At 43.8% G+C, this 19182-nt stretch overlaps 1 protein-coding gene across 1 annotated transcript in view; it reads left to right on the top strand.

The window, feature by feature from the left end:
• The first annotated feature begins 9522 nt into the window (after positions 1-9522).
• The window catches only part of LOC120994041 (NACHT and WD repeat domain-containing protein 2-like), a 28821-nt gene continuing 19161 nt past the window's right edge, over positions 9523-19182 (top strand). The window contains exons 1-3 of the mRNA XM_040422503.1: positions 9523-9682; positions 17730-17818; positions 18716-18832. Of these exons, the coding sequence (XP_040278437.1) occupies positions 9523-9682; positions 17730-17818; positions 18716-18832 (366 nt within the window). The remainder of the gene's footprint in view (positions 9683-17729; positions 17819-18715; positions 18833-19182) is intronic.

The raw sequence follows: 19182 nt of genomic DNA, 5'->3' as shown, positions 1-19182 counted from the left end.
TCTGATAAGGACTCATTTATGACTAATTTCATTTTTGAAAAGTCTGTTTTTCTAAAATCTAAAACTTTTGTTTTTGTGTGGTGGGACTCTTTCACAGTTCTTATATTAAACCACACTGACTGGTGATCACTAGATCCCAAGGTTTTGCCTACAATGACATCATATACCGAATCCCCGTTTGTGAATACCAAATCCAAAATGGCCCCCCTCCGGGTTGGCTCCTCAACCACTTGTTGTAGAGATAACCCCAGTAGGGAATTTAGAATATCTGTACTCCTGGTAGAACTTGCTATTTTGGTTTTCCAGTTTATATCTGGAAGATTGAAATCTCCCATAATGATAACTTCTCCTTTCATTGTCATTTTAGCTATTTCTTCAACTAGTAGATCATCTAGTTCTTTAACTTGACCAGGTGGTCTATATATCACACCTACACGAGTTACTGCATGGTTAGCAAACTGCAACGTAACCCAAACTGACTCTATGTTGGCCTCACCAACTTGTATTAGGTTAGATTTAATGCTATCTTTCACATACAGGGCCACTCCTCCTCCTTTCTTGCCTTCTCTGTCTCTTCTGTATAAAGAGTACCCTGGTATGGTTATGTCCCAGTCATTTCTTTCATTAAACCATGTCTCCGTAACAGCCACTAAATCTACATTCTCAGATGCCATTATTGACCCAAGTTCATTGATTTTTTTACCTAAACTGCGAGCATTTGTAGACAGGACTCTGAGCTTATCATTTCTTAACCTCTGTGCTTCTGACCTGTTCTGGCATTGTTTCGGGGGGGCAATTGGACTCTTTTATTTTCACTCTTTTGCCCCCCCTTACTAGTTTAAATACTCTTTCGCAAATTCTTGGAGTTGTTCACTAAGTACATTTGTTCCTTTGAGAGAAAGATGCAAGCCATCTTTTTTGTACAGTTCCTTTCTATTCCAAGTAGAGCTATCATGAGAAACAAAGCCAAATCCTTGCTCTTGACACCATTTACCAAGCCATATGTTGAACTCCTTTATGCGCCTCTGCCTATCATTCTGAACATTATGCACAGGCAGAACTTCAGAAAATGAAATGGTGGATGCAAAATCCTGTACGTCATTACCAAGTGTGATAAAAGATTTTTTCACCTCTGACACTTCATTGCAAGCCAGGTCATTTGTCCCTAGATGGACAAGAACATCCACGTCCCCTTCCTGCTTTGCTTGCTTAACAATATTAATAATACGTCTTCTATCTCTTCTAGCAGTAGCCCCAGGGAGACATCTCACAAAACCATTTTCTTTAAGCTCCACACTTCTTATGATTGAATCACCCAGCAACAGCTGCTTCCTTTGAGACTTCACTTTATCTTTTTTGTTGCATACATTAGACATAGGAGTCGATGGTTTCTCACCCTCTGTGCTTGAGTCCATATCCATGTTGTCCTTACATTCTGAGAGTGCTGCAAATGAATTATGGAGAACCACCGACTGTGGGACATGTCTTCTATCCACCACTCTAAGTCTTCCAGAACCTACAGTAACCCATCTGCCATTTCTGGGGGTCCTCTGTGGCAGTGGCATTGCAGCGGTCCTAGCTGGAGTTTGTTTAACAGATAATTTAAATATTTCAGCTTTCAAAAATGCAATTTCCTGCTGCAGTAAGGAGAACTGTCTACAGATCTGACAGCATCCGAATCTCCAAAGAGTGGAACATGAAATAAATGCACAACAATTCCTGCACTGAACCAAGTCTGCCATTTTAAAGAGGAGAAAAAAAATAACATCTCCCTATATCAACTAGAAGATCCTGGGCCCAAATTTGAAATCTGTAACGGGGCCCCCACCTACCGTGTGCCATTACAACACTGGTGTCCAATGTGACAGAGGGACTTATGGAGCCCCCTCAGACGTGGGGTGTCATTCTACCTCTGCATCCCCATAGCTATAGTCATTACCCAAAATGTTTTGTTCCCAACCTCTGGCCATTAGGGCTTGTTCACACGAACGTAAGGGCTCCGTGCCCGTGCTGCGGGCCGCACACGGCGGTTGCAGGAGATAGTCAGGAGGTAGGCTGGAAGGTGGAAACAATACAAAAAAAAAGGTAAGATTTGTTTGATTTAAATTTAATTTTTTTTTTTTTTCTCCTCTTTAAAATGGCAGACTTGGTTCAGTGCAGGAATTGTTGTGCATTTATTTCATGTTCCACTCTTAGGAGATTCGGATGCTGTCAGATCTGTAGACAGTTCTCCTTACTGCAGCAGGAAATTGCATTTTTGAAAGCTGAAATATTTAAATTATCTGTTAAACAAACTCCAGCTAGGACTGCTGCAATGCCACTGCCACAGAGGACCCCCAGAAATGGCAGATGGGTTACTGTAGGTTCTGGAAGTCTTAGAGTGGTGGATAGAAGACATGTCCCACAGTCGGTGGTTCTCCATAATTCATTTGCAGCACTCTCAGAATGTAAGGACAACATGGATATGGACTCAAGCACAGAGGGTGTGAAACCATCGACTCCTATGTCTAATGTATGCAACAAAAAGGATAAAGTGAAGTCTCAAAGGAAGCAGCTGTTGCTGGGTGATTCAATCATAAGAAGTGTGGAGCTTAAAGAAAATGGTTTTGTGAGATGTCTCCCTGGGGCTACTGCTAGAAGAGATAGAAGACGTATTATTAATATTGTTAAGCAAGCAAAGCAGGAAGGGGACGTGGATGTTCTTGTCCATCTAGGGACAAATGACCTGGCTTGCAATGAAGTGTCAGAGGTGAAAAAATCTTTTATCACACTTGGTAATGACGTACAGGATTTTGCATCCACCATTTCATTTTCTGAAGTTCTGCCTGTGCATAATGTTCAGAATGATAGGCAGAGGAGGCGCATAAAGGAGTTCAACATATGGCTTGGTAAATGGTGTCAAGAGCAAGGATTTGGCTTTGTTTCTCATGATAGCTCTACTTGGAATAGAAAGGAACTGTACAAAAAAGATGGTTTGCATCTTTCTCTCAAAGGAACAAATGTACTTAGTGAACAACTCCAAGAATTTGCGGAAGAGTATTTAAACTAGGAAGGGGGGGCAAAAGAGTGAAAATAAAAGAGTCCAATTGCCCCCCGAAACAATGCCAGAACAGGTCAGAAGCACAGAGGTTAAGAAATGATAAGCTCAGAGTCCTGTCTACAAATGCTCGCAGTTTAGGTAAAAAAATCAATGAACTTGGGTCAATAATGGCATCTGAGAATGTAGATTTAGTGGCTGTTACGGAGACATGGTTTAATGAAAGAAATGACTGGGACATAACCATACCAGGGTACTCTTTTTACAGAAGAGACAGAGAAGGCAAGAAAGGAGGAGGAGTGGCCCTGTATGTGAAAGATAGCATTAAATCTAACCTAATACAAGTTGGTGAGGCCAACATAGAGTCAGTTTGGGTTACGTTGCAGTTTGCTAACCATGCAGTAACTCGTGTAGGTGTGATATATAGACCACCTGGTCAAGTTAAAGAACTAGATGATCTACTAGTTGAAGAAATAGCTAAAATGACAATGAAAGGAGAAGTTATCATTATGGGAGATTTCAATCTTCCAGATATAAACTGGAAAACCAAAATAGCAAGTTCTACCAGGAGTACAGATATTCTAAATTCCCTACTGGGGTTATCTCTACAACAAGTGGTTGAGGAGCCAACTTGGAGGGAGGCCATTTTGGATTTGGTATTCACAAATGGGGATTCGGTATATGATGTCATTGTAGGCGAAACCTTGGGATCTAGTGATCACCAGTCAGTGTGGTTTAATATAAGAACTGTGAAAGAGTCCCACCACACAAAAACAAAAGTTTTAGATTTTAGAAAAACAGACTTTTCAAAAATGAAATTAGACATAAATGAGTCCTTATCAGACTGGAACGGATTACATGGAGTCCAGGAGAAATGGGACTACTTAAAAGGTGCATTATTGAAGGCAACAGAAAATTGCATTAGACTTGTCAGTAAAAGCAAAAAAAGGAAGAGACCACTGTGGTACTCAGCAGAAGTGGCCCAAATCATTAAAAATAAAAAGCAAGCATTTTGTAATTATAAAAAAAACCCAGAGCAATGAAGATAAGGAAATCTACAAGATTAAGCAGAGAGAGGCCAAGCAAGTTATAAGAACTTCTAAAGCGCAGGCAGAAGAAAAACTAGCTCAGTCTATGAAAAAAGGGGATAAGACATTCTTCAGATATATAAATGAAAAAAGGAAATTAAAACAAGGAATAACTAAATTAAAAACAAAGGACGGAAGGTATGTAGAAGAGAATAAAGGGCTAGCCGACTGCCTTAATGAATACTTCTGTTCAGTTTTTACAAAAGAAAAAAGGAGAAGGACCTCCACTAGAAAGGATGACTAATAAATCGTTTGATGCATGTATCTTTACAGAGGAAGATGTTCTAAGTTTGCTGTCTAAGGTGAAGACAAATAAGTCACAGGGGCCTGATGAGATACACCCAAAATTATTAAAAAAGAGCTTAGTGGTGAGCTGGCAAAACCGCTAACAGATATATTTAACCAATCATTAGTAACAGGAGTGGTCCCGGAAGATTGGAAATTGGCAAATGTCGTGCCCATTCACAAGAAAGGTAGTAGGGAGGAATCGAGCAACTATAGACCAGTGAGTCTGACATCAATAGTAGGCAAATTAATGGAAACCCTATTAAAGGATAGGATTGTGGAACATCTAAAATCCCATGGATTGCAAGATGAAAAACAACATGGGTTTACTTCAGGGAGATCATGTCAAACAAATCTTATAGATTTTTTTGACTGGGTGACTAAAATAATAGACGGTGGAGGTGCAGTAGACATCGCATATCTAGATTTTAGTAAGGCTTTTGACACTGTCCCACATAGAAGACTTATCAATAAACTGCAGTCATTGAGCATGGACTCCTATATTGTTGAGTGGATTAGGCAGTGGCTGAGTGACAGACAACAGAGGGTTGTAGTCAATGGAGAACATTCAAAACAAGGTCATGTTACCAGTGGGGTTCCACAGGGATCTGTACTGGGACCGATTTTGTTTAATATCTTCATAAGTGATATTGCAAAAGGCCTCGATGGTAAGGTTTGTCTTTTTGCTGATGACACAAAGATAGGTAGCAGGGTTGATGTTCCTGGAGGGAAACACCAAATGGAAAAGGATTTAGGAAAACTAGAAGAATGGTCAGAACTCTGGCAACTGAAATTTAATGTGGATAAGTGCAAGATAATGCACCTGGGGCGTAAAAACCCAAGGGCAGAATATAGAATATTTGACACAGTCCTGACCTCAGTATCTGAGGAAAGGGATTTAGGAGTAATTATTTCAGAAGACTTAAAGGTGGGAAGACAATGTAATAGAGCAGCACGAAATGCCAGCAGAATGCTTGGATGTATAGGGAGAGGTATAAGCAGTAGAAAGAGTGAAGTGCTTATGCCGCTGTACAGAACACTGGTGAGACCTCACTTGGAGTATTGTGCGCAGTACTGGAGGCCATATCTCCAGAAGGATATAGATACTCTAGAGAGAGTTCAGAGAAGAGCTACTAAACTAGTACATGGATTGCAGGATAAAACTTACCAGGAAAGGTTAAAGGACCTTAATATGTATAGCTTGGAAGAAAGAAGAGACAGAGGGGATATGATAGAAACTTTTAAATACATAAAGGGAATCAACTCGGTAAAGGAGGAGAGCATATTTATAAGAAGAAAAACTACCACAAGAGGACACAGTTTTAAATTAGAGGGGCAAAGGTTTAAAAGTAATATAAGGAAGTATTACTTTACTGAGAGAGTAGTGGATGCATGGAATAGCCTTCCTGCAGAAGTGGTAGCTGCAAATACAGTGAAGGGGTTTAAGCATGCATGGGATAGGCATAAGGCCATCCTTCATATAAGATAGGGCCAAGTGCTATTCATAGTATTCAGTATATTGGGCAGACTAGATGGGCCAAATGGTTCTTATCTGCCGACACATTCTATGTTTCTATGTTTATGTTTCTATGTTCCGCAATACACGGGTCACCAGCTTTGTGCATTCCGCATCACGGATGCGGACCCATTCACTTGAACGGGTTCGCAGATGCAGAACGGAACCCCCACGGAAACACTATGGAGTGCTTCTGTGCTGTTCTGTTCCGTGCTTCCGTTCTGCAAAAAGATAGAACGGACGGATCGCGGACCCTATTCAAGTGAATGGGTCTGCGATCCGCATGCGGCTACCCCATGGTCGGTGCGCGAGCAATTTGCGGCCCGCAGCACGGGCACTGAGCCCTTGCTGTGATAAAAAGACTCTGCCCGATTCCACCTCTCCTTGGGGGTCAGTGCTGTGGTGCCCTCAGGCAGAGTGGGACTGTGGAAGGGGTGGAGGAGCACCATGCTTTACCCATCTTAAAAAGAGCATAAACTGCAGAATCAAAAACTCTATTAAAAAATTATTTCCACGCAATATCCCAGACATATCGCGAGGACACGGCAGGGCGATTCTAGCTGGACCGGTAAACAGGCCACACGCCGAGAAAATGACAGCCATTAAGAGTCTGTGGCTGGAGCGAGGGGCGCGTTACATATGTGGAGACCCCCCCCTCCTCCCCGATAGCGGATGCCTCCATTGTCCTGGCCGTGAGATTCTCCAGCCATACAGTATTCCATTGTGCGGGGACAAAGAAATATCTGGTCGCATTAAATTCAGACCTTTACACATGACAATGGCCCCGGCCCCTCCAGCTATAAAAGGGATTAGGAGGAATTTTCCTGCAATAGGGGGGCGAGCGAGCCACCTGCTGCCATATATCACCCAGCGGCAGCTTTGTTTTCTCCTTAATTAAAAGGATGTTTTGCTTCTCGGTTGCCCGGAAGATTAAAAAAAAAAAGTCCCGTCTGCGGGGAGGTTGAGGCCAAGCAAATTGTGCTCTGCTCTTAATTCGAGGAAAGTTCTTCGATATATCGCCCGCTTTTGAGATCTATCACTTGCTGGAGAGATGGGTGACAACCAATATGGCCCTCATTGTGGCTCCCGTCCAGCTAAAAAGATGTTCCTCTGGTCGTACGCAGGGTCCGTGAAGACCAGTAAAAGGACTTAAAAAAGGCAAAAGAGGAGGTCGGGGATCGTTGTGGGCGCCCTAGACAGCAGGGCCGCCAACTGTCCAGAAATTTCTGGACAGTCCGTAAAAAAAAAGGCTGGTGGTTCTTGACTAGATTATCTTGGTGGTAATTCCAGCTCACAGTAAATGCTGGTAATGGGATCTTATCAGTATATCGAGCTGTAGACATGGATTGCTTATACTCTTTATCGTTCGTTATGGTTTCCCAATTTGTCCATAAAAAGTGTTGACTGTTTTTGGGGGAAAAGTTGTCCAGAGAGAAGAAAAATTCTAGGTAAAGGGTGGTTAGAACCTGCACATGGATGAGGTGCCGCAATGTGAGTGCACAAGGAAAAGAGGGAAATGTGCTCGAGTCAGGCAGCTGCTGAAAAGGGCCTTAAGGAGGTGGTCCAGTTGGAGAACGTTATCCCCCTAGTCCAGCGATGGCCAACCTGTGGCTCTCCAAAACTACAACTCCCAGCATGCCCAGACTGCCTACAGCAGGGCATGGTGGGAATTGTAGTTTTACAACAGCCGGAGAGCCGCAGGTTGACCATCCCTGCCCTGGTCCTATCTATGCTGTGGGTCTCCGGTCCTCTGACTTCTCTGTGTGACACCAGGACCTCTCCTCAGCTGGAGGTTTGTTGTCCAAACCTGGAAAACCCCTTTAAAAAAAAAAGGACATGAACCTGTTCAAAAAAAATTGATGGTGTGCTCATCAATGGTTCCTCTGATCTGCCCTAGACCACCAGGGATGCTGACATGAACCACTTCCTACAATAGACCACCGGGGATGCTAAAATTAACTCTTTCCTACCCTATGCCATCAACAATGCTGATATCAATTTCCTCCTAACCTAGAGGATATTAACTCCTCGACTGCCAAGAATACTGACATCAACTCCTTGCTACTCTGGATCACCAAAGATGCCTACATTAACAACTTCCCTACCCTAGACCATTAAGGATGCTGACATTAACTCTTTCTTGCCACATAGACAACAATGAATGCTCACATCAGCTCCTTTCTACCCTGACATTAACACCTTCCTACCCTAGACTACCAAGGGTTTTGACATTAACTCCCTCCTGCTCAAGACCACCAGGGATGCTGACACGAACCACTTCCTACCGTGCACCACCAGGAATGCCCATCTTTTTTCCCTAGTCCACTAGAGATTTTTAAATTAACCCTTTCCCTGCCCTAAGCCACCATGGATTTTTGGTGCTGACCTCTTACATGCACTAGACCCCTTATATAGACTCCTATACATTTGACCATCATTGACCCCCTTCTGTACCTAGGCCTCCAGGGGAGCTGTCGTTAATACCTTAACTATCATAGACCAGTGTTGGTATTAACCCTTCCACTACTCTAAAACCAAGGGCCAAATCAGACATCACCCAAGGAGGTCCACCACCTGCTTTGTGAGCCTTATTTTGATCATGGGTCAAGTTAATGGGTCCGCACCCGCAGCATGGAGAGCACAAGGCCGGTGCCCGTGCATTGCGGACCGATATTTGTGGTCCGCATCAAAGGCACAGAGCCCTTACATTTATATGCACGATACCTAAATCAGGATCATCGTTGAGAGGCCAAGGATCAAACATGAGACACTGTGGATGAAGGTCATGGCAAAGCTGACATATGGATTTGACAATGCATAACTACTCAGTCTGGAGACAGTCAGTAAGTAGCCAGGACTCTTCAGTACACAGTCCATTCTCTCTAGTTCTTAGATTATGCTTCTGATACAAGCGAGGAAGGAAACCTTGAACAAGATAAACAATCAGCCATTAAGAGCCTTCAGAAACCCAACCTCTGAGAAGATGTGAGGAGATCTTGAAGTGGTGGAACGGGATGTGAAGATTAAGGCTGGGTTCACACGGGCGTGACGGATTGGCTCAGGATGCGTTCAGGGTGCGTTCAGTGAAACTCGCACTATTTTGCAAGCAAGTTCAGTCAGTTTTGTCTGCGATTGCGTTTAGTTGTTCAGTTTTTTCCGCGCGGGTGCAATGCGTTTTGATGCGTTTTTCACGCGCGTGATAAAAAACTGAAGGTTTACAAACAACATCTCTTAGCAACCATCAGTGAAAAACGCATCGCACCCGCACTTGCTTGCGGATGCAGTGCGTTTTTCACGCAGCCCCATTCACTTCTATGGGGCCTGTCCTGCGTTACAAACGCAGAATATAGAACATGCTGCGATTTTAAAGCATTGCAGAACTGATGCGTGAAAAAAAACGCTCATGTACACAGATCCATTGAAATGAATGGTGCCGGATTCAGTGCGGGTGCAATACGTTCACCTACCGCATTGCACCCGCGCGGAAATCTCGCCCGTGTGAACTCAGCCTAACACTTCCGATTAATGGAGGAATTTCCTGTTGGAAGTTAAGAGAAAAGTCTCCACATAAGAACCTATCAGTCTATGACGGGGGGATGATCACTGCGGAGGGTCCGGGGCCTGGACACAGAGATCGGGACTCCATGGAGTATGATGAGGCGGAGGACCAGGCCATATTATGTGGGGACATTGACCACATCCCTACCACAAGGGAGCGAGAAGTGGTGAAGGTTTTCCTGTGTGCAGAGCCCGTGGGTAAGTTTCTGAGGAAGAAACCCTTTAGGCCGTGGTCACACAAGACGTCTAGATTCTGGGAGCGGTGATGGACTTTTGTACACATTGGGTGGCACGTTTTTGGTCTTGTTAGTTCTGTAGGGACTACTAAAGGATCCTCCTGTCAACTGGTGCCAGGTGGTCCCTGCACACTGCAAAACAATGAGTCTTACCCTTTAGGTGAGTTACTATTCTGTGTCTACTGCAGAAGTGTAGCTATAGGGGCGAAGAGCTTACAGCCGCACCCGGGCCTGAGAGGCCCTAAAAAAGATCTATCTGCTACATAAGAAGACAAGACAGATATAAATGGCACATGTTAGTTGCAGAAAGTACAGTTTAAAGGGCGCCTGTCAGAAGGATCAACCTTATTAATCCAGATATACTGATCTGTAGAGTTGATCCTTCTGATTAAAATGACACCAGCCTTGTGAAAATCGGTTGCGGCGTTCCTGAGTAAAAGGACTTTTATTCTTTAGGCCAATGAGAGCTTCAGAGCATTGAGGGGGTGTGGCCAGTTCTGAAAAGCAAAGGAGCTAGGCCCCGCCTCTCTGTGCACTGAAGCCCTCATTGACATAAAGAATAAAAGTGTTATTTCTCGGGAACGCTGCAACCAATTTTCACAAAATAAGAATCATTTTAATCAGCAGGATCAACCCTACCAGACAATACGTCTGGTTTAATAATGTTGATCTTGCTGACAGATGCCCTTTAAATTTTACCTTCTGGACCCCAGTGTAAAATCTGTAATAGGACCCGCACCTACCATGTGCCACTTATAACACTGGTGTCGTCTTTAGGTCCCCTCAGGATCAGGTGTGACTGTAAGCTCTTCACCCACTATACCTATAGCCTATATCAGGATCATCCCTAGCAGGCAGTATGCCTGATTTAATAGAGTTGACTGGTGCACTTTAAAGCATCCGATATCGTAAATGGGTAACATCCTGAATGACAACCCCTCATAGCTGTCTTTACAGCATTGCTATGGTTTGTCACCCAGCTTTCCATTGCTCTGATAATCCTGCATTGAATAGTTATACTATGCCACAGCAGTCTTCTGCATAGATTGTGTCAGTCTTCACTGTGGTTCTAGCATTCTATTCATAGCTAAGACAAATTAGAATGCAGCAGAATAGTAAGGCTCCACACAACATATTATTTTTGATTTTACTGTAAAATGTTTTTTTAAGGAGCTGAGAGGTAACAAGCGGCGCTGATTGCTGCAGCGAACAGTAGGAACCGTCTGCGCCAAATGCCACAACAAGGGAAAAATAGCGCAAGAGTCTAAAACAGTCACAGAGATATTTCCTCTGGAAAGAAATAGTACAGCAGATTATTCCCTTCGTATAAGCCTCTATTTTGGGATGCATAATGGCCGCACTGCGCCGCTTTTATCCTGCGACCAGAGCACACCCTCTATCCACCACATCCTCACCCTGTAAATTTAAAGGATCGTTTTATATACAAGGGAAATTCTTTGAAAATGGTTGTTGATGTTTTTCTTGTTTTTGTGACATCCTGGCCGAGGTCTCAGCTGCTCCACTTTCTCTGGCATCCAACTTCATATAATGTAAATCCAACGAGAAATGCACCGCGTCTGAAAAATGGGCGGAGACTTCTGGAGTGCGGAGAGTCTCAGGTGGTCACCGACAATAACCGAGATATAACAACCGCAGACAGTATCTCACAGGATAGGATTAGATACAGCAGCAGACAGTATCTCACATGATAGGATTAGATACAGCAGCAGACAGTATCTCACAGGATAGGATTAGATACAGCAGCAGACAGTATCACACAGGATAGGATTAGATACAGCAGCAGACAGTATCTCACATGATAGGATTAGATACAGCAGCAGACAGTATCACACAGGATAGGATTAGATACAGCAGCAGACAGTATCACACATGATAGGATTAGATACAGCAGCAGACAGTATCACACAGGATAGGATTAGATACACAGCTCAGCAGACAGTATCACACAGGATAGGATTAGATACAGCAGCTCAGCAGACAGTATCACACATGATAGGATTACATACAGCAGCAGACAGTATCACACAGGATAGGATTAGATACACAGCTCAGCAGACAGTATCACACAGGATAGGATTAGATACAGGCTCAGCAGACAGTATCACACAGGATAGGATTAGATACAGCAGCAGACAGTATCACACAGGATAGGATTAGATACACAGCTCAGCAGACTGTATCACACAGGATAGGATTAGATACACAGCTCAGCAGACTGTATCACACAGGATAGGATTAGATACACAGCTCAGCAGACAGTATCACACAGGATAGGATTAGATACACAGCTCAGCAGACAGTATCACACAGGGTAGGATTAGATACACAGCTCAGCAGACGGTATCACACAGGATAGGATTAGATACACAGCTCAGCAGACAGTATCACACAGGATAGGATTAGATACACAGCTCAGCAGACAGTATCACACAGGATAGGATTAGATACACGGCTCAGCAGACAGTATCACACAGGAGAGGATTAGATACACAGCTCAGCAGACAGTATCACACAGGATAGGATTAGATACAGCAGCAGACAGTATCACACATGATAGGATTAGATACAGCAGCAGACAGTATCACACAGGATAGGATTAGATACACAGCTCAGCAGACAGTATCACACAGGATAGGATTAGATACAGGCTCAGCAGACAGTATCACACAGGATAGGATTAGATACACAGCTCAGCAGACTGTATCACACAGGATAGGATTACATACACAGCTCAGCAGACAGTATCACACAGGGTAGGATTAGATACACAGCTCAGCAGACGGTATCACACAGGATAGGATTAGATACACAGCTCAGCAGACAGTATCACACAGGATAGGATTAGATACACAGCTCAGCAGACAGTATCACACAGGATAGGATTAGATACACGGCTCAGCAGACAGTATCACACAGGAGAGGATTAGATACACAGCTCAGCAGACAGTATCACACAGGATAGGATTAGATACAGGCTCAGCAGACAGTATCACACAGGATAGGATTAGATACACAGCTCAGCAGACAGTATCACACAGAATAGGATTAGATACACAGCTCAGCAGACAGTATCACACAGGATAGGATTAGATACACAGCTCAGCAGACAGTATCACACAGGATAGGATTAGATACACGGCTCAGCAGACAGTATCACACAGGAGAGGATTAGATACACAGCTCAGCAGACAGTATCACACAGGATAGGATTAGATACACAGCTCAGCAGACAGTATCACACAGGATAGGATTAGATACACAGCTCAGCAGACAGTATCACACACGATAGGATTAGATACACAGCTCAGCAGACAGTATCACACAGGATAGGATTAGATACACAGCTCAGCAGACAGTATCACACAGGAGAGGATTAGATATACAGCTCAGCAGACAGTATCACACAGGATAGGATTAGATACACGGCTCAGCAGACAGTATCACACAGGAGAGGATTAGATACAAAGCTCAGCAGACAGTATCACACATGATAGGATTAGATACACAGCTCAGCAGACCGTATCATACGTGATAGGATTAGATACACAGCTCAGCAGACAGTATCATACAGGATAGGATTAGATACATAGCTCAGCAGCCTGTATCACACAGGATAGGATTAGATACACAGCTCAGCAGACAGTATCACACAGGATGGGATTAGATACACAGCTCAGCAGACAGTATCACACAGGATAGGATTAGATACATAGCTCAGCAGACAGTATCACACAGGATGGGATTAGATACACAGCTCAGCAGACAGTATCACACAGGATAGGATTAGATACACGGCTCAGCAGACAGTATCACACAGGATAGGATTAGATACACAGCTCAGCAGACTGTATCACACAGGATAGGATTAGATACACAGCTCAGCAGACTGTATCACACAGGATAGGATTAGATACACCGCTCAGCAGACAGTATCACACAGGATAGGATTAGATACACAGCTCAGCAGACAGTTTCACACATGATAGGATTAGATACACAGCTCAGCAGACCGTATCACATGTGATAGGATTAGATACACAGCTCAGCAGACAGTATCATACAGGATAGGATTAGATACAGGCTCAGCAGACTGTATCACACAGGATAGGATTAGATACAGGCTCAGCAGACAGTATCACACATGATAGGATTAGATACACAGCTCAGCAGACAGTATCCCACATGATAGGATTAGATACACAACTCAGCAGACAGTATCACATGGTAAGATTAGATACACAGCTCAGCAGACAGTATCACACAGGATAGGATTAGATACACAGCTCAGCAGACTGTATCACACAGGATAGGATTAGATACACCGCTCAGCAGACAGTATCACACAGGATAGGATTAGATACACAGCTCAGCAGACAGTATCACACAGGATAGGATTAGATACAGGCTCAGCAAACAGTATCACACAGGATAGGATTAGATACAGGCTCAGCAGACAGTATCACACAGGAGAGGATTAGATACACAGCTCAGCAGACAGTATCACACAGGATAGGATTAGATACACAGCTCAGCAGACTGTATCACACAGGATAGGATTAGATACACCGCTCAGCAGACAGTATCACACAGGATAGGATTAGATACACCGCTCAGCAGACAGTATCACACAGGATAGGATTAGATACAGGCTCAGCAGACAGTATCACACAGGATAGGATTAGATACACAGCTCAGCAGACAGTATCACACAGGATAGGATTAGATACAGGCTCAGCAAACAGTATCACACAGGATAGGATTAGATACAGGCTCAGCAGACAGTATCACACAGGAGAGGATTAGATACACAGCTCAGCAGACAGTATCACACAGGATAGGATTAGATACACAGCTCAGCAGACAGTATAACATGGGATAGGATTAGATACACAGCTCAGCAGACAGTATCACACAGGATAGGATTAGATACACAGCTCAGCAGACAGTATCACACAGGATAGGATTAGATACAGGCTTAGCAGACAGTATCACACAGGATAGGATTAGATACACAGCTCAGCAGACAGTATCACACAGGATAGGATTAGATACAGGCTCAGCAAACAGTATCACACAGGATAGGATTAGATACAGGCTCAGCAGACAGTATCACACAGGAGAGGATTAGATACACAGCTCAGCAGACAGTATCACACAGGATAGGATTAGATACCCAGCTCAGCAGACAGTATCACACGGGATAGGATTAGATACACAGCTCAGCAGACAGTATCACACAGGATAGGATTAGATACACAGCTCAGCAGACAGTATCACACAGGATAGGATTAGATACACGGCTCAGCAGACAGTATCACACAGGATAGGATTAAATACACAGCTCAGCAGACAGTATCACACAGGATAGGATTAGATACAGGCTTAGAAGACAGTATCACACATGATAGGATTAGATACACAGCTCAGCAGACAGTATCACACAGGATAGGATTAGATACACAGCTCAGCAGACAGTATCACACAGGATAGAATTAGATACACAGTCCAGCAGACAGTATCACACAGGATAGGATTAGATACACGGCTCAGCAGACAGTATCACACATGATAGGATTAAATACACAGCTCAGCAGACAGTATCACACAGGATAGGATTAGATACACAGCTCAGCAGACAGTATCACACAGGATAGGATTAGATACACAGCTCAGCAGACAGTATCACACAGGATAGGATTAGATACACAGCTCAGCAGACAGTATCACACAGGATAGGATTAGATACACAGCTCAGCAGACAGTATCACACAGGATAGGATTAGATACACGGCTCAGCAGACTGTATCCCACAGGATAGGATTAGATACACAGCTCAGCAGACTGTATCACACAGGATAGGATTAGATACACAGCTCAGCAGACAGTATCACACAGGATGGGATTAGATACACAGCTCAGCAGACAGTATCACACAGGATAGGATTAGATACATAGCTCAGCAGACAGTATCACACAGGATGGGATTAGATACACAGCTCAGCAGACAGTATCACACAGGATAGGATTAGATACACAGCTCAGCAGACAGTATCACACAGGATAGGATTAGATACACGGCTCAGCAGACTGTATCCCACAGGATAGGATTAGATACACAGCTCAGCAGACTGTATCACACAGGATAGGATTAGATACACAGCTCAGCAGACAGTATCACACAGGATGGGATTAGATACACAGCTCAGCAGACAGTATCACACAGGATAGGATTAGATACATAGCTCAGCAGACAGTATCACACAGGATGGGATTAGATACACAGCTCAGCAGACAGTATCACACAGGATAGGATTAGATACACGGCTCAGCAGACAGTATCACACAGGATAGGATTATATACACAGCTCAGCAGACAGTATCACACAGGATGGGATTAGATACACAGCTCAGAAGACAGTATCACACAGGATAGGATTAGATACACAGCTCAGCAGACCGTATCACACAGGATAGGATTAGATACACAGCTCAGCAGACAGTATCACACAGGAGAGGATTAGATACACAGCTCAGCAGACAGTATAACACAGGATAGGATTAGATACACAGCTCAGCAGACAGTATCACACAGGATAGGATTAGATACACAGCTCAGCAGACCGTATCACACAGGATAGGATTAGATACACAGCTCAGCAGACAGTATCACACAGGAGAGGATTAGATACACAGCTCAGCAGACAGTATAACACAGGATAGGATTAGATACACAGCTCAGCAGACAGTATCACACAGGATAGGATTAGATACACAGCTCAGCAGACAGTATAACACAGAATAGGATTAGATACACAGCTCAGCAGACAGTATCACACAGGATAGGATTAGATACACAGCTCAGCAGTCAGTATCACACAGGATAGGATTAGATACACAGCTCAGCAGACAGTATCACACAGGATAGGATTAGATACACAGCTCAGCAGACAGTATCACACAGGATAGGATTAGATACACAGCTCAGCAGACTGTATCACACAGGATAGGATTAGATACACAGCTCAGCAGACAGTATCACACAGGATAGGATTAGATACACAGCTCAGCAGTCAGTATCACACAGGATAGGATTAGATACACAGCTCAGCAGACAGTATCACACAGGATAGGATTAGATACACAGCTCAGCAGACAGTATCACACAGGATAGGATTAGATACACAGCTCAGCAGACAGTATCACACAGGATAGGATTAGATACACAGCTCAGCAGACCGTATCACACAGGATAGGATTAGATACACAGCTCAGCAGACAGTATCACACAGGAGAGGATTAGATACACAGCTCAGCAGACAGTATAACACAGGATAGGATTAGATACACAGCTCAGCAGACAGTATCACACAGGATAGGATTAGATACACAGCTCAGCAGACCGTATCACACAGGATAGGATTAGATACACAGCTCAGCAGACAGTATCACACAGGAGAGGATTAGATACACAGCTCAGCAGACAGTATAACACAGGATAGGATTAGATACACAGCTCAGCAGACAGTATCACACAGGATAGGATTAGATACACAGCTCAGCAGACAGTATAACACAGAATAGGATTAGATACACAGCTCAGCAGACAGTATCACACAGGATAGGATTAGATACACAGCTCAGCAGTCAGTATCACACAGGATAGGATTAGATACACAGCTCAGCAGACAGTATCACACAGGATAGGATTAGATACACAGCTCAGCAGACAGTATCACACAGGATAGGATTAGATACACAGCTCAGCAGACTGTATCACACAGGATAGGATTAGATACACAGCTCAGCAGACAGTATCACACAGGATAGGATTAGATACACAGCTCAGCAGTCAGTATCACACAGGATAGGATTAGATACACAGCTCAGCAGACAGTATCACACAGGATAGGATTAGATACACAGCTCAGCAGACACCTGACCATGTTATGTAGTAAATACATTAATATTCATTTTCCTGTTTTGCTCAGACTCCATGAAGGCGAGGGCGGCTCTGAGCACGAAGGTCTACCCAAAGCTGAGGGAATATTGCCGCCATGTGCACGGGCTGGAGTTTCAGGTAGAGTCATGGAACAGGCACCGACTGGTGAAATGATGGAAATGTGGGCTCTGATCTGAATATACAGAGAAAACCGTAACCTCCGCCCTTATAGATGCCCTGTATATACCACAGGCTTCAAAACTGTGGACAAGGGAAATCATGGAAGTTATGAAAAGAAAGAATAACCCCAAACTGCGGCATGTGAATCACAAGTAGTATATGTGACCCTCTTTATCACAACTTATAACAAATCCAGACCCCAGACCAGGCCCCTAAATAAGTACAGTCCATATAACAGTCCTCCAAAATAAATACAGACCCAAGACTAGATCTTTTAATAGTCACAAATCAGAACCCCTTTATACAGACCCCAGACTAAACCCCTAAATAAAGTCTCCAGACCATGCCTCCTTAAATAAAAAAAATAAGGACCCCCCCCCCCACACACACACCAGATACTCTTAATAAAGATCCCAAACCAGTCCTCCTTAGTACAGACACCAGATGATACAACAGTTAAAACAGACCTCAGACCAGACCCCAGTTAATCCAGACTCCCAGGACAGATGGACATGGTCTGCAGCCTAAGAGTGGAAAGTGAGTGAGAATAATTTATAGCCGTAATGCTCGGGGAATTTGCCTTCTCTTCTGGATTTCTGGGAAAACGGTCCTTTTTCCGTGAGTTGGTACGTATAATATACCATAGATATAACTCAAGCACAACACAATGCTGTTATAATAAAGGAATCAAGGATACAGCATACAATAAAAATACATTTATATATGGAAACATTCCTTTAATCCGGCATGTGTGTATCTGACAAAGATAATCCAGTGTAAGGTCCCATTAATGCTGGGAAGTCTGCAGGGTTTTGTAGTGTCACCAAAAGGTCATCTACGTTTCGGTCCCTGCAGGTTATAGACGGTTATCATGGAATTCATCCTGGAGACTTTTACAGCTCAAAAATTCGACAGATCCGTATGCGTCTGCTGGAGGAATGTCTCCGGACCTCTGCTGGGCCATGCTTTGTGGTAAGAAGGAGGCTACGCTCCGGACAGGAATTATTTTAAATGGTTGGACCACCCTATATATCGTATTGGGGTTTCCATATCAACAAGTAGATGGTGACCCTCTAAATTTAATGGGTGTCCACAAACATTGAGGCAATCGTGGGGGGCTCCAGTACCTCTTCTACGGCTGAGGCTGACATACATGGGGCGTCATTGGGGATGTCCCTTTATTAAGTCTAGCTCCCTTAAAGGTGTTCTCTAGGTTTTAACAATTGATGACCTACCCACAGGATAAGACATGAATATCAGATCGGTGGGGTCTGACACCCGACACCCCCGCCGACCAGCTGTTTGGGAGTAGCTCTGAGGCT

This window comes from Bufo bufo, chromosome 3 (assembly GCF_905171765.1).
Source record: "Bufo bufo chromosome 3, aBufBuf1.1, whole genome shotgun sequence".
Classification (NCBI taxonomy): domain Eukaryota; kingdom Metazoa; phylum Chordata; class Amphibia; order Anura; family Bufonidae; genus Bufo; species Bufo bufo.
The sequence above is the reverse complement of the archived record's forward strand: the minus strand, read 5'-3'. Positions and strand labels throughout refer to the sequence as shown.